The sequence below is a fragment of the Ooceraea biroi genome, chromosome 7 (assembly GCF_003672135.1).
Source record: "Ooceraea biroi isolate clonal line C1 chromosome 7, Obir_v5.4, whole genome shotgun sequence".
Taxonomy (NCBI): Eukaryota; Metazoa; Arthropoda; class Insecta; order Hymenoptera; family Formicidae; genus Ooceraea; species Ooceraea biroi.
In genome coordinates, this window is record NC_039512.1 from 9890944 (window position 1) to 9916481 (window position 25538).

Genomic DNA, 25538 nt, shown 5'->3' on the forward strand with positions numbered 1-25538 from the left:
TTTTACATCATACGTTTCAATGTACTCGATTATGGAACAAGAGACAAAATCAACACAAGTGTGCGTGATTCCCACCTCTGATTCACCAAGCGACCGATAGATGGCCAGGCCAGACGTGACGTTCTCGCAAGTAACATTTGTGTTATCACCTTATAAATAACCATCCGGAAATCCGATTCAATACTCTTTTCTTCTTCTTTTCTTTTGAAACTTTTGAGATCACTATTACTCGAAGTGATATTTCAAAAAAGTGAGATTCCACTACACGAAATTTAGAGAGTAATTCATAAAATATAAAAATCTAGTTTTTTTACAAAAATGTGACTTACCTCTGTCTATCTTTGAGGCACTGATATATAGAATTGACAAATATTTTTCTGATGGTTTCTGAAACGTTTTTTTGCCGAAAAAGAAACGTTTTTTCGTTGGACATTTTTCTCCTAAATAAACGTTTCAATAAAATGGTTACGAAACGTTACGGCAAAACGTTTATGAAACGGTTTTGAAACCAATGTGTGCTGCCTGGGATACGTGACGTACGTACATGCTTGTGCGTATGTCCGTCAATAGTTCCCCGCGCGTGCGATGCAGACGGTGCGAGTGCGATATGCTGATTAATTAATTGATTTTTTCGACTCGGCGCAAATCATTGCGATATCACACGGCACATTGTAACGCCGTTTCTGATGAAATAACTGGTTTTCCGATCATTCCGGGGCAGAAAAGATTTAATTAATGCGTCAGCATCGGCTTTAATATCGGCTTTCTTATTTCTCTCAGCCAAGTTGCATCTTCTCTAATGTTGTTCTCTAATTTTTTTTATAGGTCTTCCGTGTTGCTCCTCGGCCAATTTGAGATGAGTAAATCTGAAATTTATCTCAACTTCGTTACTGTCAAAAGGCTCGTAACTGTGGCTGATCGATGGTTGAAAACAAGGCTTATGTTAAAGTATTTTGTTATTAGGGATTAACTTTAATATATTGCATTAGGAAGCTGTTATTATCGCAACGGCGATTACATCTTGTGAAATAGTAGCAAAACTCCTAATTTGGAAGTTGGACTAGAGTGACACGATATTGAGGCAAAGCGTTGCTCCGATATCAAGGAGTACACATAAATACATTTTTTTTTTGTACTGATAAATAATGAATGGCTTTATTTACGCTCGCTTTATTGCTTTATTAAGCAATAAGTTACTTCTTTAAAGATAATTTTGCGATGAATATGAACACATGGATTTTATAGCGAGAAAATCATGTCAGCAATGTCAACTTGATAATGTATCACACATGTGCAAATATCTATCTAAATTTATGCCTCACTATGTTGGAAAAAGTATGCAGTGAGTGTAAATGGTATTCGTATACCAAGAATTTTTACAGGAAATAGTCTATTTCCGTGTGATAATAAGTAATAAGTAATCATTTTTACATGTGATAAAGTCTGTCTTTCTTAATACATTACGGACGGATGACGAGATATCTCGCAAAGTAGAAAGCAACAACGAAGAAATTTGCATTATTGCACGAAGGAGAGATTTGACCAAACAAAGTCGAATATAAATAAACATGCAGTCTCTTCTTTTTGCTAGATGAAAGTAATTAGTTCTCACTAATATTACGAGTGTATACTTACAATATATAATGTTGATAATATTTTATCTAACTTAAGATATATCGTTATGCTTATACATAACGACGCGTAACAATAATAATAAGATCGTCAGGAAGTTAGAAGATACATTCCATCGAGGGAAAGAACAAAATTGCAAGTCATGTTCTTTCCAAGTGGACTTATAGTGTATATAATGTTGATAATATTTTATTTATTTTGCCATATCATTATGTTTATACGTAACAACGCGTAGCCATAATAAGATCGTCATTAGGAAGTTAGGAAACAGTTCTCCGAAGAAAGTAAACAAAATTGCAAGTCATGTTATTTTCAAGTGAATTGCAAATTTTCATTTCTGATTGCATGGTGAAGATACCACAAGAATAACACAATAGAGATACAGAAATAGTATAACTGCGATAACCAATTGTTGTTTTTAACAAAATAATTCTTTGCTAAGGAGCAGATTTTAATTTTGTTTCAGCGCTACAGTTGCCAAATGATCATGATAATTGTTAACAGATACGAAAATGCGTCAGCTTATTTTATCTTTAGTAGGGCTTTAGGCATGATCTGAGATTTTGAATAAATCTTATGATTCTCATAAAGAGTCCTTTGCAGAAAGTATATTAGGGAATATGTGAATCGTACTTCAACAATTTTAAATTGCGTTTCTCTAATATTTGGATTAGCCACTAATCTTTACGATCTATCTGACCTTTACGCTGTGTTTATTGCGATACAACATAAGTACGTACGTATACATTGGTATGCATACACATATACGTGTGGTGATAAGCGATAAAGAATAACTAACACATGCAACATATTTACGTATATCGATCTATTATTCATTGTCAATCATTGATGTCAATTAGGAATCTTATGTCTTTACCGTAATTATTTGAACTGTTCATTATTATTTATCGATTAATAGTGAGTATCATTTAATATGCCTTGTTAAACTTTTACAATAACTTTTAAAATACACTCAATTTTGTGCTAGGATAGTTAGGTACCGAGATATTCAATTTTGAATTTGCAATATCGTCGATTCAGCAAGGCCTAAGGAATTAGAAAACCCTGCGGTTCGTTTAGTTCTTTTATAATTCCAACTACTGCGTTCATTATTCTTTATACTCCAAATCCTTCTTATGTGGTGTGTGCGTGCGTGTGTGTGTGTGTGTGTGTGTGTGTGTGTGTGTGTGTGTCACAAGGATGAGGACCCCGTGGTTCGTCAGTTCCACAGTAATTTAAGACTCCAAACCCTCCTTGTGGTGTGTGTGTGTGTGTGTGCGCGCGCACAAAATTTCAAAAACGGTTTTAAAGCTTTGAAACCCTACTTTTCGCAATTTAAATCGAAATTGTGCACGACGAGTTTTTTAAAATGGCGGAAAGGGAGAGCATGCGAAATTGATAAATGAAGATTCGAGTTTGCGATGGCACATGGTGTAAAGTAGGTATTGCAGCCCAATGGGACTAAATGCATATAAAAGTATAGAGTTTTATCTTTAAAACGCCTTTTTACAAAGCTCGATGCGATCATTTTTTGTTGAGATACTCCAAATTTACTTAACAGAGTGTTTTCTTTTTTAAAGTTGCACAACTCAGCGAAAAATGATCGCATCGAGCTCGGTAAAAAGCATTTTAAAGATAACACTATATTTTTATTTGCATTTGGTCCCATTAGGCTGCGATATCTAATTCACGCCATGCACCGTCACAAACTCGGACTTTCGGTTATCACTTTTGCATCCTCTCATTTTGTCATCCGCCATTTTGAATCAAATGGCCGACCATAATTGCCATTCAAATATTCTTAAAGTGGATACTTGAAGCTTCATTTTGCATTTTTGAACATATTTTTATCTTCATTATTTACCAAGTTATGATCATTTGAAGGTTGGTAAATTTTTCCCTAAATTTTAGTGTACCGCTTTTTTTGGGAGTGAGTGTATATTAGGTCAATCAAAAAGTTTAGTTCAATTTTTGCGTCAAATTTTACTTTATTGCACACTCAGTAGAAACAAATTATTCATCAACCAAATAATCATCAATAATCCATGATCATAGACAACGATGATAATTACTTAATTGATGCATAATTTGTTTCTAGTGATTGCAATAAATTTGACGCAAATAATCGAATCAAACTTTTCGACTGATTCAATATCTATCTCAGTAGGCTATTAATATTAGCGCGATAATGTTATTAGCTTATAGTATATAAACATTTTTTATTATTTACGCTCTCCTATTCGACTTCTAATAATCTGTCTTATCGCAATCTGCTAATTTTCTCTAATCAGAACTCTCAATGGATATTACGACTAAACAAATTCTTACGTATCAAAAGGCGCGTCCGTTTAGATTCACTGCAGAAGCAAAACACTATCGGCATAATCTTCTCATTACGATAAGCATTGGAGGGCGGCGTCAGTGTGATATCGATATGTGATTGGTTCGATGGAACAATTTTATTTACGATTTCGTCAGAGGATATCATAGTGATGTGATGCAACGCAAGTTACGCGTGTTACTATAAACTGTGAGCATTATCAAATGTAGGAACAAAACTATTGGCTCACACGCGAGAACATTCGATGTATATTTTTTCTTGTATGATCATCGATCGAGCGACATAGCTAACCGCCACTCGTTGATTCGCGTATCGCACAGTCGCTTCTGCATACAATGATCATTCGAGAAATTATCACTTTGTATCATAATTTTCTAAGAATATAAAGAGTGAACCATGCCCTAATAGCGTAAACGCGCTTCAGACTCGGACAAAACAAGTTTTATTCATATCTGTTCTTAAATTAGACTTGAGAGAACTTGTACGTTCTCAGACTTTAATCCGTAGCCGCTTAGATATTGTATATAATTATAAATACTAACTGATTATATGGAAAACTATAGAAACATTTTTCTTCTTTAATTTATACAGATGTGTAAACATTAGCGAAGAGAAACGTAAAAATTAAAGATAGCGCAATATAATGTTTATTAAGCATTATCGCTCGCAGTGTTTAATTTATAAAATATTACATTTCTCACGTATATATATTTACTATTTATATATATATTTCGCTACTTTACATCTAATAAATAATATTTTGTTAATATAATTAATAACAAAATATTATTTATTAGATGTAAAGTAGCGAAATATATATATATATAAATAGTAAATATATATACGTGAGAAATGTAATATTTTATAAATTAAACACTGCGAGCGATAATGCTTAATAAACATTATATTGCGCTATCTTTAATTTTTACGTTTCTCTTCGCTAATGTTTACACATCTGTATAAATTAAAGAAGAAAAATGTTTCTATAGTTTTCCATAGTTTCCAAAATAGGAAAAGCAGTTATCGCGCCTTCGATTCGCAAGTCGGCAAAACGCCGACGCGCATATAAGCTTATTGCCTATCCGCAGGCGACATTCCGCTCTCTCGCCAGGCGCCACACTTCACGCAGATAAGGAAGTTGACGTTTGATCGCGCCGAGCTGCCACCAGGAAATGGCTCTTCTTGAGCGATTGGGATGAGACGTTGATATCGAGCGGTCAAGAGCTGCTGCTTGGAAAAATCATGACTTCGAGTTTCAGAGAAAACGATGTTGGCACAACCGCGCTCGCCTATTTCTCGCGTTCGAGATTTTCTCCTCTCTCTTTCTCTCGCATTTGCCTCGCTCTCTCTACCTGCTCTCCCATGAAAGTACTTGGCCGATCGGAAAGCGGGGGGAGGCCCTGTCGAGAGAGCCGCCTCTTGGTAGACGTTGCCGCGGCAGTCGTCGCTCGGCCGACGTTCACCTCGACTCCGCTTTCACCTGACCGATTCCGGCGATTCTTGCGCGATCCCACAGTTGGTTATCGCCGCCGTGGTTTCGCATCTTGCTGCGATATCCTCGTCAAGCTCTATCCTCGCAGATTGTCGCCGAGAGACGCGATTACACGCTCGTATCTCGCGCACCAAGGCGCAGGATACACGCAGGGTGAGGGAGAAGATAGGCAGAAGAGAGAAGTGCGCGCGAGATCGCTCGGCGAGAGATCGCTCCGGCCAGCCGAAGCTGGATCCAGGAAGCGGACCTTCGGTTTCTCCGTCACGCGTCATCATCCGCTGACTATGACCGGCTGCATCGCGAGGATACCGTGGACAAGGATCTAGCAGACAGCGACAGCGTTCGCGACAGGTATGAGATCGGGAAAGCGTCTGTTATCCGTTTCTGGCCTTCTAGACGTTTGGCCGTTTAGACAATTATCGCAAGTACTAACGTATAACTTCGCATTTGGTCAACGATCGATCGATTGCGATTTCATTAACGTCCGTCAACTCGCTTTTTCGGTGAAAATTCCACCTCGAATAGTTCACTGGTCTAATGAAATATTCGTCAGTTTAAACTTTTGATTTCATTTATATCAAAATATATTAAATCTGTTTAAAGAGTTATAATTGTTTATTAAATAGTTGTTTGAAGATTTATCTGGGACATCTGCGCAATATAGAAATACTGGTAGTTTGACATTTCTCGAATAGAAATCATTCAGTAAGATCTTCCTAGATTTTGGATTACACTTAGATTAAATCTTTAAGACGTCCTCAATTTCTTTTACTTTCAAACTTTAGCGAACGCTAAATTTATTTAACGAATGAGCGATCTCGGCATTTTTTAAAAATGTAATGGTTTCACTGAAATTCATCGCGCTCTAACTGTGGCTCTTACTGGGTTAACTTCCTACTTATTAATCGCCGCGAGCAGAAATGAAAGTAGTTTTGTTGCGTGCCCCGCTTGCGCCGTTACGCGAAAACTATGCGCGCGAGGTTTCTATGCGCGCAATTTAAGAAGTTTAAGATTTGACAATCTTACATATGCACGTCATGAACAACCATAAATTCTCTATAGAAAAGAATATAAAAGAAAATGATAATTATGCTGATACCAATCCTGTACGCAAACGCAATTGTAAGATACAATTCACGTTAGCTGAACGGAACCCATAAACGTTTCTTGGCACCATCGAATTTTAGAATTGATCGGAAACGCCGAAATCGAGAACTCGACGTTTGGCGGATTCGAGAGCGGTAACGCAACGCTGGAGAACGCGCGAGAACGCGAGGAACAAGCCGAGACGTCAGCAACTGATCGTGAGCGTCCGTTGCATGTCGAAACCTTTCGTTTCGCGGTCTCCACTCTCATGGGGGCTTCATTGATCTCCCGATGGGATGAGTGAGGGGGCAGCGTGCGAATCTCACCGCGACGACTCGTTGCGTCGAGATCGCGGCTGAGGAGGTGCGATAATTACATATTTATGGGACGACGCGTTGTGGAGTGACCTTGCGCTCGTTACTTTCACTATCGCCGCGTAATCGCATGGAGCAATCCATCGGTACGGTTCGCGTTGGTGTCCACCCGGGGGTAGACTTGGACTGTCCGAGAAGTCGAGTCGGAAAGAGGACAGAGAGCGACTCCCCGCAGGGTGGTCTCTACATCCAGTAGCTTCCGTTCGCGGCCACGACTCTCACTTAAATCACGGATCGTGTGCTCTCCGCGTGGATGCCGAAGTATCAGCTACTAATACGGTGAAGAATGTCGAGGAAACAAAATGCATTTCTGGAATACCTTTTGCCGAGCGTCATCGCGCTTCGATGAGTTTTTATCGAACGGAATCCCAGCCGAGTAAGCGTCATTACGCCGCGCCCCCGTAATTCCCGTCAATTTCCACGGAAATCGCGCGTTTATCGACGCGCTTTTGTTTAACGAGACGAGAATTCGCATTCGCGGTGATAAGGCTTTCCCGATTTTTCCCATTGTGTATCGATGAAGATAAATTATCGCGATACCGTGGGCAGGAATTGTGCGACGGCGTGACGTGGGTTTTTCCCGATATTAACTCGCTCAGTCGTGGGTGGAAGAGCGCGTCTGTGATGGCGGAGAAACCGCTCACCCACGAGGGTTCGCGCGAACTTCCCGTTCGGTTTTCTTTGCTTTTCCATGGGATTTTGAGTTTTCTTCGTGTCCGGATGTTGAGGTTGAGGTCTTCGCGAGCCTTGCGGGTAAATCGGAGGTACCGTCCGCGGTTATGGAAGTAGATTCCGTGCTGTTACTGTAACGCGACACGAAGGGAAGAGGAGAAAGTAAGCGCGTTGTTACGAAGCGGGATACGCACGCTACTCTATCGAGTTTTGCGGGACTTTATACGCGCGTAACGTTGCGAGCGACGCGATTACGTCTTAGGAGGAATTTAGAAAATAGCGCAACTTTTCCCTCTCGAACGCCCGCGCGAAAGCAGAACCGTGAAAATGGCGCTCTGAAAATGACGAGATAAGAGGCCTTCGCGGTGCTTAAGAAAGAATCGATTTACATCAAGCAAGCATTTTTACCTATTATTTTATTTGTATTTTAAATCGATATAATCGCACGTATCATTATTAATCTAAACGCAATTATTGGTCATCGCTCATATAATAATAATTATTATTATTCCTAATGTCTTTAATCAGTCCAAATAATTTGAAAAATAATAGTTTAACGAGATACAATTATGTGAGGTGGAGCAAACTGCAAATCCTTAGAGATGCCCGATATCAGTACCCGATCTCCTCTTCGCTGTGCATCCTGCATATACGTAATCGCCTAGAAATCGTGGGTACCGCTCGACTCTCCCTCTCCCTCTCCCTCTCTCTCTGTTGGATTCTGTTTTCTAATGGAGAAACGAGTAACCGAGCAACGTGACGCAGGCGAACGGGCGGAAAAAAATGTTGATTCACGATCGAGCGATCGAGGGACGATGAACTGGATCCGGCTGATGATCGTCGCATCCTTCCCCTTTGTGCACCCGTCCCTCCCGGCCGTTAAAAAGCCAACTCTCGAAATATGCTCGCCGTGGCAAGGTCGTTCCTTTCTTCGCGACCTCGCGTTCCTGCGAGAACTCCGGCTCCCTTCCACGTGTGTGACTCACATGCTTGCACTCGCAAGCGAAATTCTTGGGCGATCCCCCAAGTATCAAAGCCCGGCCGCATGTCCTGCCCTCTCCCCCTCCCTCTCACCTTATCGGAAGATCAATAAAAGATTAATAATAGCGCGATTGAGCCGCGCGCTGAATAAATCTATTGTCAACCTCGATAACTAATTTTTACCGAGGTAATCCTTTGTTATTCTCTTGATAAGCTGATCTTTCGCGAAACAAATCTTTTGTTATTTCCATCTACATGCATGTGCGATCTTTATCTTTTAAATCCTCACTAAGAGTTCCGCATTTGAGTCGGTCTTGAATGTTAAACATCTTTTTGTTGTACGAGGAAATAAAACAATTGTTATCAGACTTTTCTTCGATCGGGATTTAGCGGAACCGATTTTTCGTGCAATTGCAATTTCCCGTCAGATCTTTCATTATCTTCGTTTATTAGATAGGAAAGCGATGTGATCATTCCCCGTAACAAACCCCGTACGGTTAACCGATTATTAGAAACTCCTCGGACTGCCGATCGACCGCATTTCCTTTCACAAGCGATGACAGTTCGTCGCACCAAATACAATCGTGCGCGTATTGTCCCAGAAACTTATTATTCCGCATTGGTAGCTAACGGTACAGGCTTCCTCACAGTTCCGACACGACTCGGAGAGAATTTTAAGGGCCGATTGACAGTTAAGAAGCAAGGATTATTGGAGGTAACACATTGACACTTTACTGTCTGAGGAAATTTTCGAATTAACGGCGTCATTTTCCGATTCATTATCATGCGATTGGAATGTTAATTCATAATGCAACATGTCATTGACAGGTTTTTACTCCTTCTTCTGCTTTATTGTTCTTATCTGTATTTTTATCTCCTTATCAAAAAGCATTGACGGAAAATCGCATAAAAGATAAGCAAAAGAAAAGAGATGCATGACGGAAGAAAGAAAAGAAACTTCGCGAGGAAAAAGGAAAGGAGACTAGCTGCTGTACCAAAAGATGTCGAAAATTTTTTAGACGAGGGAGATACGCGGGGGTTGGTGAGGGATACCAAACACGAATACCGTGACTTGACTCGACTTGATTCGACTCGACTCGACCCCGGGGGGCGGCAACGGTCGCGGAACGGCGAGTCGCGAGTTGCAGTGGACGTCCTTGCTACGTTATCTGCCACGTCGTTTCGTTTCCCTTTCACTTTCAGCGAGTCCAGGAACCAGAAACCCCGGATCTCGCGGTTTGTACGAACAAAGATCGGCACGCACGCCCCCACGTCGAGCTGGCTGGACCCGTATGGCTGGATGGCGACGGGAGATAATTGGGGAAATTGTCGTTTGCATGAGCTCCAAGTTCGCTAGGTTCATCGCACGAATTAAAAGCGTCCTTGCGACGACGGTTTGAATTAATTGAGGCCGGCTTAACGATTAATCAACTTGCAATGTAATTTTAGTCCCGATTACAGCTTATAAAAGATATTATTAAAAAATATTATATATGTATATAATTATTATGATATTATATTAAATATCATGGATATATATAAGATATAAGAGAAAGTTTTATGATGCGAAATTGAAAGCAGAAATAAGAGGTAAAATGCCAGCCAAATAGAATCTCTCTTAGATATTTATGCATGTAATTATTATAAATAGCTAAGATAGATTAGATTTCTATAATACCTAAAGACCTGTGAATTTTTTTATTTATTATATACCTAAGATTCTCTCGCATGTCGGATTATTATTACATCGTTTGCTTGACGAAGAAGTGATCAAAATTATGCAAGTAAATAAATCTTGACAACTCGCAGAATGGCGAAGAATCAGCATCAGAACGGCGTAATACTCGGAGGTGGCACGGTGACTGGACCGGACGATTTTTCAGACGGTGAAAGCACTCCGCTGACTGAGGACTATGGCGGAAGGTATGGCAATTTCGTCATCATTAATGATTCTTTCTTTCTGGAATCCGAGAAACTGAAAACAAAGAAAATTAAGTGGAGAAAAATTACAAAATCAAAACCGGATAAAATAAAAAATTCAGGAAAAAGCATTCTTTAAAGTTTAGATTAAGCGTTAAATTATTGAAAAATAAAATAAGAGTAAAATTAAGCAGAAAATTATAAGAGATAAGAGATAGTTAATTTTGACAAACATTTGCTGCCTGATTAATAATAATATATTTAAATACAATAATAATATATATTTAACGACATTGAAACATAGTCAACGTACGATCGTGGAGACGAAAGGATGGGACGTGTTCCGGAACCCACCATCGAAGATCGACTCGGGTTCCATGGCAAACCAGAAGTGCCTGGAGCGAATGATCCAGGTGACCAAGGTCTTCGTCTATCTGCTTGTTTTCGTCATAGTGTTGGGAAGCGGCGTGCTGGCCAAGGGAACAATCCTCTTCATGACATCGCAACTCAGACACAGCAAAAAAGTCGATTACTGCAACAAACAACTAGGTGACAATCGCATGAACTTTATTCGACGGAAAATAGTGATTAAATTTGGACAATCTTTGTTTTATCTTCAGTGTTATCTTATTCGTCTCACAATTACGTGTCTCTTTTGTCCTTCCTCTTAATTTTATTTGTCATAGATTTATTGACGTCGCGAAATATATATTTTTCTGTCGCAGATCGGAATCTCGAATACAAAGTAACGCTGCCCGAGGAGGAGAGAATCGCGTGGATATGGTGCATAATAATCGCGTTCGCAGTGCCGGAATTCGGCACGATGGTACGCAGCATTCGCATGTGCATCTTCAAATCGTGGAAGAAGCCGCAACCGGGACACTTCCTCGTGGTCTTTATCATGGAAACGTTTCACGTGATAGGACTATCTCTGATGTTCCTGGCGGTGCTGCCGGAAGTGGACGTCGTCAAGGGTGCAATGTTGACCAATTGCGTGTGCTTTGTTCCTGGATTGCTCGGTAATTTCTCGGCGAGCGAGCGATTTTATCGCAATTCTTTAGATCTCAATCAAGTCTTGTGTTTCTCAGGCGGAAACGCGATACTTTAATGCGATAAAATCTTGTTTACGTATATAAAAGAAATTGAGGAAAGAAGGGAAAATGGGAAGCGCGTATCTAAGAAGAAATTACATGTAAAAATTGTATCTGCTCTCTTAATTGCGATCGTTCGACTTTCATTCAATCTTTGCTACGGTTTTGCGATTATCGAGCGAATAATTACGAAAGTAATAATCACACGATGATAGGTAAAGTGAAATGCACGCTACACATAATGTTATTGCAGGCCTACTTTCCCGTAACAAAAGCAAAGGCGAGTCTAAGCGGTTTGTCCTCGTTCTCGTCGACATCGCCGCTCTGGCCGCCCAAGTGACTAGCTTCTTTCTTTGGCCCTTGCTGGACAGTGCGAAACCATCCTTATGGCTAATTCCTGTTGCATTAATCTTCATATCCTGCGGCTGGTGGGAAAATTACGTCTCTACACAAAGTCGGATCGGTAAGTAACTTAATATTCCTTACTTAAAAATGGAAATTTTACTTTGTTGAAAAGAAATATTCAAACAGAATAACAACAGAAAAAAGGGACAATAAAAGGGATGATGAGAATCGCAGGTGATTGAAACATTACTTAGCTCGTTTAATTAAATGATTAGTGTTACATTCAAGTTATATTTTTATTGCCATGTAATTGTTATATTAATAATTGTATTAATTCATTGCAATTATACCAGGTCACAATATCGTTAATTTTAAACATATTGTTTTTATTTTTCACTTATTTAATTTTTATTTTAATCTTTTCGCAGCTCTAATCAGATCATTGGGCCGAGTGAAAAAAGAGATGAGACTGACACGATACTTCACCTACATGTTGATGTCCATCTGGAAGATTGTGGCGTTCTTTATCAGCACGATACTGATCCTACACATCAAAGGTGAGAACGTCGGACATCTCTTCACCATGTTAAGCAGCGCCTTCGGCGAACACAAGATCACGGTAACGTCCAACAAGTCGGTCACCATCGGCACCTTGGCCGATGTCCCTGGAATTTTGACGGGCGACATTACTGAGGTCTTCAACGCCGAGTCTAACACGCCCATTTTTATCCTTCTATTGCAAATCGCCAGCGCTTACTTCGCCTACGTCTTCGGTGAGTAAATCAAGTATTCCAAACTGTCAGTCGTTCGTATTTTATTTCGATTTTTTTACTTAATTTTTAACAATCGTTTTAATATTTTTAAGTATATCTCATACTTTTCAAAATGAAGAAATAAATTTTTAATCGAATAAAAATCTTGGAGTTAAAAATTTTTGTTGGATTATATGTTTAAATAAAAATGTTCGTTAATGGCTGAATTGCTAACAGCAGTATTATTCTCCGTATTATCATTTCAGGCAAATTTGCGTGCAAAATTCTGATCCAAGGCTTCAGCTACGCATTCCCGGTAAATCTCACCATACCGGTATTGATTTCTTTGTTGATCACTGCTTGCGGTCTTCGCGATAGCGACCCATGCTTGTTCCATGGCACGATCCCGGATTACTTGTTCTTCGATTCGCCGCCACCAATAAAGTATATCGTCAAGGACTTTGTGTTAGAACAATATGGTTGGGTATGGCTGCTCTGGCTTCTGTCGCAAACCTGGATCACCCTACATATCTGGACTCCGAAATGCGAGCGTCTCGCAGCCACCGAAAAGATCTTCGTGGTGCCGATGTACGACTCGCTGCTGATAGATCAGTCAATGGGGCTGAACAGGAGAAGGGACGATCAACCAGAAGTCAAAGTCGAGGTACGGATCTTCAATCAGCATGGTCTTCAGTCGTATTTATAATTAATTGATATCAATGTTTATTTAACATCTAAATTTTCCAATTTCTTAATTCCCGAGTCTTGTAGTATTCTTATAAAATTAATAATAAAAATTAATAATAAATTTATTAACGCTTATATTTTTTAATACTTGATCGACTGATTCACAGGATCTGGCGGAGATAGAGAAAGAGAAAGGTGACGGTGACTATGAGACGATCTACGAACAGACAGACGGCTCAACCACACCTCCATCAGCTGTGAAGAACAGCGATCACGTAACCAGGATCTACGCTTGCGCTACTATGTGGCACGAGAATAAAGAAGAGATGATGGAGTTCCTTAAGAGTATCCTGCGGCTAGACGAAGACCAGTGCGCGCGACGTGTTGCTCAAAAATACCTCAAGGTCGTCGATCCGGATTATTATGAATTCGAAAGTAAGTTGACATTTAATTCGATTAAATTAAATCAACGCTTATCGATTGCTATTCATTGATTGTCAAAATCGGAACTATGTAGGAAATCACAGTATACAGGGTGAGGCACCTAAAACAGGCCACCTGAATATCTCGGCTGTTATTGGTGATAGAAAAAAATGTGTCAGACCAAACTTGCATGGTTTCGAGGGACACATAATTTGTTCTAAATAGTTTTTTATTAGGTGGACGCGTAGAGGTCATATGAAGGTCAACTTCGTTTTTTTTAAATGGTATGATATGTTTTTTTACGTACCATCTAGTAGAGCGTTTGAAGATGCGCACATTGATCTACGGGTCAAAATCATTCAAGGTCAATGAAGGCCAACTGCAAGGGAAAATAATTTACTTTATATTGCCTAGAGTTCTCTGCTATTGAAAATACCGTAAACTCAGAAATGAAAAAGTTCTAGCACTTAGAAATTTTAGCCTTCAGTGACCTTGAATGATTTTGACCCGTAGATCAATGCGCATCTTCGAACGCTCTACTAGATGGTACGTAAAAAAACATATCATACCATTTAAAAAAACGAAGTTGACCTTTATATGACCTCTACGCGTCCACCTAATAAAAAATTATTTAAAACAAATTATGTGTCCCTCGAAACCATGCAAGTTTGGTCTGACACATTTTTTTCTATCACCAATAACAGCCGAGATATTCAGGTGCCTCACCCTGTAGATATTATAAGAAGGATATAGTAAATTTTGTCTTTTGTGATTTATCATTCATTTTAAAACTGCATTTTTCTAGCTCACATATTCTTTGATGACGCATTCGAGCTCGCCGACCACGACGAAAACGAGTCGCAGGTGAACAGATTTGTGAAACTGCTGGTGGGCACGCTGGATGAAGCCGCGTCAGATGTGCATCAGACGAGGATGCATGTGAGGGCGCCGAAAAAGTATCCGACCCCTTACGGCGGACGATTGGTCTGGACTCTACCCGGGAAAACGAAGATGATCGCTCATCTGAAGGACAAGAGCAAAATTCGGCACAGAAAACGATGGAGTCAGGTAGCAATTCAGTTCATATATGCAGTTCAACTAGAATTTAGCATTACAGAAGCTCAAAGAATAAAAGCTGATTATTTTCTAGGTAATGTACATGTATTACCTGCTCGGACATCGTTTAATGGAGCTCCCGATCAGCGTTGACCGCAAGGAAATCATCGCCGAGAACACGTACTTACTGACGCTCGACGGCGACATCGACTTTCAGCCGGCAGCAGTGAAGCTTCTCGTGGACCTTATGAAGAAGAACAAGAATCTGGGCGCTGCCTGCGGTCGCATCCATCCGGTCGGTTCTGGTAAGTTATGCTAGTAATTTAAACAAATGTTGTTAACAACGATATGCAAGGAAAACCGTGAATGGAGATGTAGTTCCTTATTTAAAGTATAATAATTATTGCATAATTATAAATTATTTATGTGCAGGGCCTATGGTGTGGTATCAGATGTTCGAATACGCGATTGGTCACTGGCTGCAGAAAGCTACCGAGCACATGATCGGCTGCGTACTCTGTAGTCCTGGATGCTTCTCGTTGTTCCGCGGTAAGGCTCTCATGGACGACAATGTGATGAAGAAATACACGACCAAGTCTGATGAAGCGAGGCACTACGTACAGTACGATCAAGGCGAGGACCGTTGGCTATGCACGTTGTTGTTGCAACGAGGATACAGAGTAAGAGTCGATTTTGCTATAAAATAATGATTTCATTATCGCACATAATTAATTTACTACTCGCAATCAATATTGTCCTTTTTTTAGTTTATTATACTTATTAATATGATGATTTTTGTAAACGTCTCATCAAATCTTAATTGTAATGGCAATTCCTTTCACTTCGATATCGTTTTCATTGCATTTCAGGTGGAATATTCAGCCGCAAGTGACGCTTACACTCACGCACCGGAAGGGTTCAACGAGTTCTACAACCAACGACGCCGCTGGGTGCCGTCCACCATCGCTAATATCATGGATCTGCTAATGGACGCGAAGCGCACGATCAAAATCAACGATAACATTTCACTGCTTTACATCTCGTATCAGATTTTACTGATGGGCAAGTATTTGATTCGAGCATATTTCCTTCAATTATAATATTGGGTCATTAAGTATGAAACTTTACAAATGTAAAAGCGCCATCTTTAACATTTGTTATCTCAAATTTGGCGCCAGACGTCAGTATCAGGTTAGGTTAGTGTGATAGATGTATGTTCGCTCTTCAAATGTCATATTTGTTTGTTCAAATATCTTCATTAGTTTTATTGGTGGATTCTTTTTTATAGAACTATGGAAAAGTCCAAAATTCGTGTGATTTATGAATACGAGTTCCGCCGTGGAACCACAGTGTCGGAGACAGCTCGTAATATCAACGCTGTATTTGGTGAAGGTTCAACTACTAAAGCAACGGTGGGCAATTGGTTCAAAAACTTCAGAGATGGAGATTTCAGCCTCGCTAATGAGCCACGTGGAAGACCAAAGACGAAGGTGGATAATGATCACTTGAGAGCCGTAGTAGAGTCCGATCCATCTCAAAGTGCACGTGAATTGGCATCGATATTCAATGTTTCCATACCCACCATATTGGTTCATTTAGCTGCAATTGGTAAGATAAAGAAGTTGGACAAATGGGTCCCGCACGAATTGACCGATGCGCAGTAGGCGCAACGTCTAAAGGTTTCACTTTCTTTGCTTTCCCGTCACAAAAATGAATCTTTTTTTAATCGAATTGTGACCTGCGATGAAAAGTGAATACTCTACGACAATCGTAAACGCTCACATCAGTGGTTGAACGCTGATGAACCACCGAGACATCACGCGAAACCCAACGTTACACAGAAGAAGTTTATGGTGACTGTTTGGTGGTCCAGGTCAGGTGTTATCTACTACAACTTTATGAAACCTGGTACATCGATAACGGCTGAAGTATATTGCAAGCAACTGGACGAAATGATGCAACAACTTGCTATTAAACAACCGAAATTGGTCAATCGGTCAATGCCAATCCTGTTGCATGATAATGCTCGACCGCACACTGCACGACTGACCGTGGCAAAGCTACAGGAGTTGGAATTGGAAACTCTCCGTCATCCACCATATTCACCAGATCTATCACCTACCGACTATCACTTCTTCTGGAATTTGGACAACTTGTTGGTGGGAAAATTGTTCAATTCTCAACAGGCAGTCGAAACAGCCTTCCGCGACTTCATCGATTCCCGTACTCCTGGCTTCTATAGTAGAGGCATAGACCAACTACCACTAAAGTGGCAGAAGTGTGTAGATAACATGGGCGCATACTTCGATTGAAAATAAATCATGTCCATGTGCCAAAAAATGCAAAAGTTTATGTTCTATTTGTAAAGTTTCATACTTAATGACCCAATAGATCAGAAAAAGTTGAGAAATTACAAAATATAAACGAATTTTTAGTTGCGAATGTTAGGGTGTAATGAAATATTCAAAATATTGAAAGGATGATTATGTAATAACTTTTGTTTATTCGACCAGGTGGTACGATTCTGGGACCTGGCACGATCTTCCTCATGTTGGTGGGTGCCTTTGTGGCAGCCTTCAAAATTGACAACTGGACCAGCTTCTATTACAACATTATTCCTATTTTGCTCTTCATGATCGTCTGTTTCACCTGCAAAGCGAACGTACAGGTAAGTACATCCTTTTTTGATCTATCGCATTATATCTATGTCTATGTCTACGTCCGTGTCCATGTGCATATTCGCTTTCCGTTGCGCATAATTGTGTTCGTCTTTTGCGCGTAATTTGTACTCATGATCAGAATTATTATAATAGTATATTAATTTTCTCGAATCACAACCATAACTTTTTGCCATAGCAAATCATACGAAACAAATGTATTTTTTACACAACTCGTAGATATTATTAACAATTTTTTTACACTCAAGCATCCCTAAAATATATCTCAAGAGAGTGCGTTGTGCAGGAAGTATTAAGCACGAGTGGTTTTCAGCTTTTGTGCGCCCAGATCCTCTCAACGGCGTACGCGATGATCATGATGGCAGTGATCGTAGGCACAGCCTTGCAGCTCGGCGAGGACGGTATAGGCTCGCCCTCGGCGATCTTCCTCATATCTTTATCAAGTTCATTCTTCATAGCAGCCTGTCTCCATCCACAAGAATTCTGGTGCATCGTGCCTGGCATTATATATCTCTTGTCCATTCCGTCTATGTACTTGCTCCTCATACTGTACTCCATCATCAACCTTAACGTCGTTTCTTGGGGTACTAGGGAAGTTCAAACGAAAAAGACAAAGAAGGTTCGTTCGATGACGATTTTTTTTTTAATTGCTGAAGTTAGCGCTAATGATTTTTTATTGGGAGTGTATGGCGCCTACGGTGATCTGTGAACATGGAAAAGGATCAAAGTCTAGAATCCTGTCTTGTCACTCTGGTTATCGAGCTCCACAATAGCACCGTCACTAAAAACTGAAAACATTTAATCTATATATCTGATACCTAAACTTGACGAAGGTAATCTCGAATGATTCACCCAAGCTTGTCGTAAATCGGTCGTCACACGCTTTGCAGCTTCAGTCGCTTTATTTTATAGAATAACGGAAAGGGCGATTAACACAGCACAGAGGGGTTGACATATGCAGGTGATAATAGCCGCTATAATCAGCACCGCTTACGCGATAGTGATGACAGCGGTTATCGTCGCGTTCGCGATAAACATCGTGAAGGAGAGCATGATGTCGCCGTCCGCCCTGTTCCTGTTCCTCGTGATAGGCGAGATCGTGATCACGGCTCTCCTGCATCCCTACGAAATCCAATGCGTGACCCACGGTCTGCTTTATTACCTGGCGGTGCCGTCGATGTACGTACTACTAATCATATACTCGCTCTTCAATCTCAACAACATCGCTTGGGGCACGCGGGAGATTAAGACGAAGAAGACCCGCGCGGTAATTACTACTCACTCATTTGATACTAATAAATGACTAATCCACTAATTAAAATTCCTCGTAAATATTCTGTATCGCATAACTTGGCTTCTTACACGGTTAACAGTTAGTTGTTAATGTAATAGCTAGGTTTATATTACCTAACTATAACATTTGTAAAGATTTTGTTTATTACACTACATTATATTAAAATAATATTAGCTACATCATTTATTCTTTTATCACCAACGATATTATCGATATTCTGTTGTATTACACATGATGTAGTATATTTAATTAATTTAAACTCGTAATATATGTATAATTAATGAGAGACATATGGAGCGGCGAGGATTGTCTCACCATATGTTAGTCACGCTTGTTCGTGCGGTCCAGGAACTTGAGGAAGAGAAGCGACAGGCGGAGGAGGCAAAGCGCAAGGCCAAGCAGAAGTCTCTGCTAGGCTTTTTGCAAAACGGCGCGGGTACTAACGACGATGATCAAGGCTCCATCGAGATCTCTCTGGCCGGATTGTTCAAGTGCTTGCTGTGCACACATGGCAAGCCGTCCGCCGAGAAACAGCAACTCGTAGCGATCGCAGAATCATTGGAGCAGCTCGGCAAGCGACTCGAGACCATCGAGAGGTAAGAAAGCGTCTTCCTGACCACAAAGCCAGTCCTAATTAATCTCGAGAGCAATTCTTGGAGATTCCGGTTCCGCAATTTGTTCACAGGGCGGTGGATCCTCACGCTTCCGGTCGCAGACGCGCTTCTTCCGTTGGCTCGCGCACCGCCGATCATCTGGGTGCCATCGGCGAGGATCCCGCCGAGGACGAAGAGTGTCAAAGCGACACCGATTCGGTGACCAGTCAGAACACCGAAGGCAATCGCGACGGTAGTAACTTCCTCACGAAACCATACTGGCTGAACGACGACGGTCTGAAGAAGGGTGAAGTGGACGTGCTGTCACTTCACGAGGAGCAGTTCTGGAAGGATTTGTTGGAGAAGTATCTCTATCCGATCGATGAAGATAAGACGGAGAAGGTAAAAGCGACGATCAAGTAACTCAGATATCATTTGTTTAGTATGTTTATAAGTTGCAAGAGAATTTGAGTTATTTATTTAAAGATTTTACGAATCATTTATTTTTACTTCTTAAATTCAATTAATTGCGTTTTCCTTTCCTTCTTTGAACATGTCAAGGAAAGTTTTTGGTTTACATTTTTTTTAACTAAATATAATATTTCAAAAAATTTATGCATGAAGATATAAATAAGTTAATTAAATTAAATGCAATTTTTCGGGATCAAGACGAGTTTCCTCATGATGCTATTCGCGATACGTCTTTGTCACTGCAAGCTGTTGTCGATCAAGGGTGAAGAAATGAAATTAAAAGAAAATTGTTTATAGTTAAAAATAATTCAATATGTAAACGATTAGGAAACATTATTAACATAGTGACTTAACTTATTAAAATACTTAAGAATTATTAAATCGGAAATTATATAAAATTATTTCTTAAAGTTAGGTGCTTTGTATCTCACAGGAAGTATATATCCGCTTATCAACTGCATATTTTCCATGCGTATACACAATGTTTTAATTAATACATGCCATGCTATCAGGCACGAATCGCCAAAGATCTAAAGGACCTACGCGACCAGAGTGTCTTTGCATTCTTTATGATGAACGCCCTCTTCGTCCTGATCGTCTTTCTGCTGCAATTGAACAAAGACTTGTTGCACATCAAGTGGCCATTCGGTATCAAGACGAACCTCACGTTTGACCATAGCACTATGGAGGTAAAGCTAACTCCGTCGGCGCCTCGCATCCTCGATCGAGTATTTATCTTCTCGTTGCAAATTGTTAACGATAAAGCCTCGGTCAATATTACTCGGCGCTACTCACATAGCGTTCCGCATTGAAAATGTTAAAAGTGAACGAGTGACTTCGCGATTATGACGGATCGTTAACGAAAGATAACGAAAGATCGACGGATCGATGGACCAACCGACGGAGTCGTTTCTTTTCCTTACTATTCTAATCTTGTGTTGTCTTTTGTTTTGTGTTTCTCGCCTTTTCATCCCCGCGCACGCAACAGGCCCGCATCGCCGGCGATCTGATCGAGCTACGCAACAAGAGCGTGTTCGCGTTTCTAATGTTCAATGCCTTGTTCGTTCTGATCGTATTCTTGCTACAGTTGAACAAGGATCAGCTGCACGTTGTCTGGCCGCTCGGCGTCAAGACCAACATCACCTACGTCGAGGAAACCTCGGAGGTATCCGATGATCAAGCATCAAGGCAGGGGAAAAAGGCGGTGCCATGGGGGTGTTCAATATACATGTGCATGGTGTATCGTTAAAATTGTTCTTCATGCGCTCAGATGCTTGCAAAAATTTTTATTTTATAAAATTCAATTTTTATTATTTTAAATTATTTCGTTAAGTTTCGATTTCCAGTATTATTCTTGAATTATCTTGTAAACAAGATCTAATAACTGATCGAATAATTTGCAAATCTAGTTTATTAAAATTTCGATTAGATTTAAATGTGTTTAATAAGATCATCAGTTAATCTTATTAAATCACTTGAGCATCATAGCGTATCGGGAACGATCACTTATACCTTGGTGATGACGTTGCACCTGCTCGACTCAACGTGTATATATGTTCTATATTATTAACAATTGGCTCATTCAACAGCACGTGGAAAGTCTCCAATTAATATTCTCACACGCAGGTACTTCACCTCACCTGGGTCGAATGGAATGGCAGGGGAGATGACTTTTTTTTTCTAGTGGCTCTGATTAGGAATAATAACCAGAGATTAGTGTCACAATAACACACCCTCGTTTGTCCTCTCTCACCAAGTCAGTCAAATCCTAACCATGTGGAAATAAATTAAATGCCATTGATTTAATTACATGTCACAATTGGATCGCGAAGCTTTAAAAGGCAGGGAAGTTTTCATGAATCAAATAATTTTTAGAAATCCAATATTTTCTTCTCTTTTTTATTTATATCAAATAGCGATAAATAATGTCAAACAAAATTATAGACTCACTTCCGTGCGAGAGCCTCGGGATTACAGACCTTCAGATTCAAGGATCTATTGATCTCTAGATCCATAGATTTTTGAATCTTTTCTCTCCTTTATTGTGTCTAACTCTGATACATGCACCATATTAGTTATGGCAGTGAACAAGCACCACTAACGTAACGCGGTGGATGCTTTAAATGTTTAAATGCTCATCGGGGGTTCCCCGAATCGAAATCCTCTTACTTCATAAGTATGTATGTATGTGTCTGTATATATGTACATAGGAGTGTGTTAATCTAATTAACACGCACGTAAACCACCGATGATTACGAAGTCTTTAACTGCTAACGATCTGTTCATATTGTGGTTAATCGATGCACACTCGCGAAGGGATGATTCTCGATGGCGATCGATTAATTATTCTGTTTCTTATAGAAGATGATTTCGAGCACAAATTACGCTTAAATAATTTTAAAACAATTTCATATGAAATTTCTAGCAACATTTTTATATATTGTCCGAAAGAATTTGATACTGCCTATTTTATAATTTAATAATATAATACTTATCTTATTATTTAATACGATTTTCTATAAACGAGAATAATTGATCGTTTGCTTCAAAATACAATCGCCATCAAGTATTCTCTTCCCGGTTTTAACTCTTCGTCGCACATCGCAACATATTTTACATACAAGCGATTTTGCAGGTACACATCACGAAAGAGTACTTACAACTCGAGCCAATCGGTCTTGTGTTCGTCTTCTTCTTCGCGTTGATATTGGTCATACAATTCACTGCGATGTTGTTCCATCGTTTCGGCACGTTAGCTCATATCTTGGCCAGCACTAGCTTAGACTGCTGCAAAAAGGTACATTTTTTTTACTTTTTCCAAGAATTTTCCCTATAACATTCTCTACACAAGTTATTTTGCGTCAATCGTTTTCGCAGTCGAAGGATGTCTCCGAGGAAGCTCTATTACCAAAACATGCAGTTGAGATAGTCAGGGATCTGCAGAGGCTAGACGGAATGGAAGGCGACTACGAGGAAGGTAGCGGCAGTGGGCCCGGTAGACGAAAAACGATCAGGAATTTGGAGAAGAGTCGCAGGAAAACGCAGGCAATCAACACGCTGGACGTGGCCTTCAGACAGCGATTTTTCAGCATGCACGAAGGCACAGGTGAGTCCCACAAAAACATATTTAAAGCGCCTCAACCTCAATATTATAAAATAAGGAGAGCGCAATTGCGCAAATAAAATCTTATATAATTTTACTATCTCAAATTGAATTAACAGTTAATTGAAATCAATTAAAAAAAGCCTATATTCCAGCTTTACCACGCAACATGTCGACGCGTCGCACGTCGGAGGCGTTCAAGGCCTTCGAGGGCAGGCGCAACAGCATAATGGCACTGCGCCGAAAGTCGCAAATGCAGACTCTGGGCGCGAACAACATTTATGGCGTAGCTGGTAATCCTCTGGGCATTCAGGGACGGCCGTCTCGCAGCAGTCAGATATCCGTGAAGGATGTTTTCGAGGGGCACGCAGCGGCGGCGGCGGCGGCAGCAGTGGCAGGACACGTGAACAGCGGCTACGAGGGCGACGACAGCCCGGCCAACAGTCTGCGGCTACAGAATCTCAGCGGCGGTCAAGTCACGTGGCGAGAGGCGAACTCCAATGTGTGATTATCTCTCTTCCTCTCCCCTTTCACACCCCCGCACCGGATATCGATGAAAGAACCGATAATTTCATCGAAGTTAAAGAGAATTTGTATGTAGATTGTCTTAAAATCATATTTTTTAAAAATGAGAGTTCTTAGACGATACATAATTTCGATTGTTTCGAGAGATTTGGAACGATTTGAAGCTCCTTGCCAGATAATCGAGAAAATTCGTGCGATTTTTACACCGTATTGACGCTACAATAAACTAATTTGTACAAATATAGCCAAATTCTCAGCGGAAATCGCAGGAGTTTCCTCGATTATCTCATAATTGCATAATAATTTAATTATAATTGCATAATAAGAGGAACTCGATGGTGTCCTCTTTCGTGTTCTCCGCACACTTTTTGTATTTCCCCTATTTTTAGTACACTTCATTCATTAGTTTTCTTCCTCACCATTCTTATCGCACTTTCGATTATTCGAGTTTCGTAAAAGAATACATTCTGCATCGTAACGTTGAACTACGTACGGCAGGTCTGCTTGTTTTTTTCTTTTAACTGCACTTTTTCTTTCTTCTCTCTTTCGCACTCTTTTAAATTTTCAATATATATTTGAAAGTATATACTTTTGTATACATATATTTTATTTTAATAATTGCAGAAAGTATAATGCAGTTAAGAGAAACAGACCTGATGTTCGTATTATATTTTATTTGTATTATTATTTGTATTACTGCCAGATGAATAGGCAGCGACGCGATGGATTACGCTTACTCGCTCCATTTTTCTTATACATGTATGTGATAAGGCCGAGATATTTATAGTGTAAATTTGTTTGCGGCATGATATGATATGTATGAATGCGTGTATATGTGAATTACACGTGTAAATTAAAGAATTGTATGTGCATATAATAGTAATAATAATAGTAATATTAATAATAATACCATACATAAATATGTCGAAAATTATAAATAAATTTTATTCAACCTTTGCAGCCTACCGACTAGATTCATTATAATAAATATATTTAAATTTTTTTTATTTTTTTAGCATAATATTTTACATGCATATTGTATCCATTATATATTTATTATCACGTTTATAATTATTATATTCCCTACAGTATAAATTTAAAGCTTGCAACAACGTTTACACAATCTTACCGCAAACTTCTCTATATGTTGTACGGGATTTTATATATTTTATATTTTATGTACATATCCCATGTCTCTCTTTAGTATGTCGCGTTTCTATTTGGAAAAGGTATTTGCGATATTCAGGTAAAGAATTAACAATAAATCAGTTTCTTTATATACAGGGTGTCCCGGGTTTTAACCGACAAACTGCGGGAGCATATTCTACTAGTGGAAATAAGAAAAAATTCTTATATCGAGTTTGCTTAGAAATGCTTTATTACAAAGTTATAAACCAATATTGAAAAGAAATATGAGATAAGTAACAACGGATTTTTTCACAAAAATAAAAATTATCTACGCAATGATTTAGTGACTCATTTCAAAATGTTGTCCTTGCGCATCGATACAAGCTAGACATCGACGCAGTACAGAATTTGTTACAGTACGACGTTCCTGAAAATTTTGTTGCATCTCAGTAACTGAATTAGTAATTCGTTGCTTTAAATCTTCAAGCGAGATTACTTCTGTACTGTAAACTTTATTTTTTAAAGTTCCCCATAAATAAAAATCAAGAGGCGTTAAATCGGGCGATCTTGGAGGCCAGAAAACCGGTCCTCCTCGACCAATCCACCTATGAGCATAATGTTCATCTAACCAGTTTCTAACTTGTCTAGCATAGTGCGATGGACAACCGTCTAACTGTATCCAGCTGTTTTGGCGAAACTGCAGTGGCACATTTTCCATCAAAATTGGTACATGTGAAAACACATAACATAAACATCCTCGACCTTCCAAATTCTACACTATGTTCCGTTGTTACTTATCTCATATTTCTTTTCAATATTGGTTTATAACTTTGTAACAAAGCATTTCTAAGCAAACTCGATATAAGAATTTTTTCTTATTTCCACTAGTAGAAT

The 25538-nt window shown here is 39.6% G+C and overlaps 1 protein-coding gene across 1 annotated transcript; it reads left to right on the plus strand.

The window, feature by feature from the left end:
• Positions 1-5415: 5415 nt before the first annotated feature.
• Positions 5416-24521, plus strand: LOC105279913 (chitin synthase chs-2). The gene is made up of 21 exons (XM_026971153.1): positions 5416-5816; positions 10388-10501; positions 10803-11047; positions 11224-11517; positions 11843-12052; positions 12363-12707; positions 12953-13350; positions 13541-13808; positions 14602-14864; positions 14947-15157; positions 15285-15532; positions 15722-15914; positions 17366-17520; positions 17844-18149; positions 19173-19420; positions 19510-19819; positions 20401-20577; positions 20877-21053; positions 22524-22685; positions 22766-22994; positions 23147-24521. The coding sequence occupies exons 2-21, from the start codon at positions 10389-10391 to the stop codon at positions 23497-23499; spliced, it is 4905 nt and encodes a 1634-aa protein (XP_026826954.1). The 5' UTR covers positions 5416-5816; position 10388; the 3' UTR covers positions 23500-24521.
• The last annotated feature ends 1017 nt before the right edge of the window (positions 24522-25538 follow it).

Excerpts from the sequence above, each read along its gene's own strand:
- LOC105279913 (XM_026971153.1), top strand. The coding sequence starts at position 10,389 with ATGGCGAAGAATCAGCATCAGAACGGCGTAATACTCGGAGGTGGCACG. Across the intron at positions 17,521-17,843 it reads CCTGCAAAGCGAACGTACAG|CTTTTGTGCGCCCAGATCCT; the intron begins GTAAGTACATCC and ends AGTGGTTTTCAG. Across the intron at positions 21,054-22,523 it reads ACGTCGAGGAAACCTCGGAG|GTACACATCACGAAAGAGTA; the intron begins GTATCCGATGAT and ends GCGATTTTGCAG.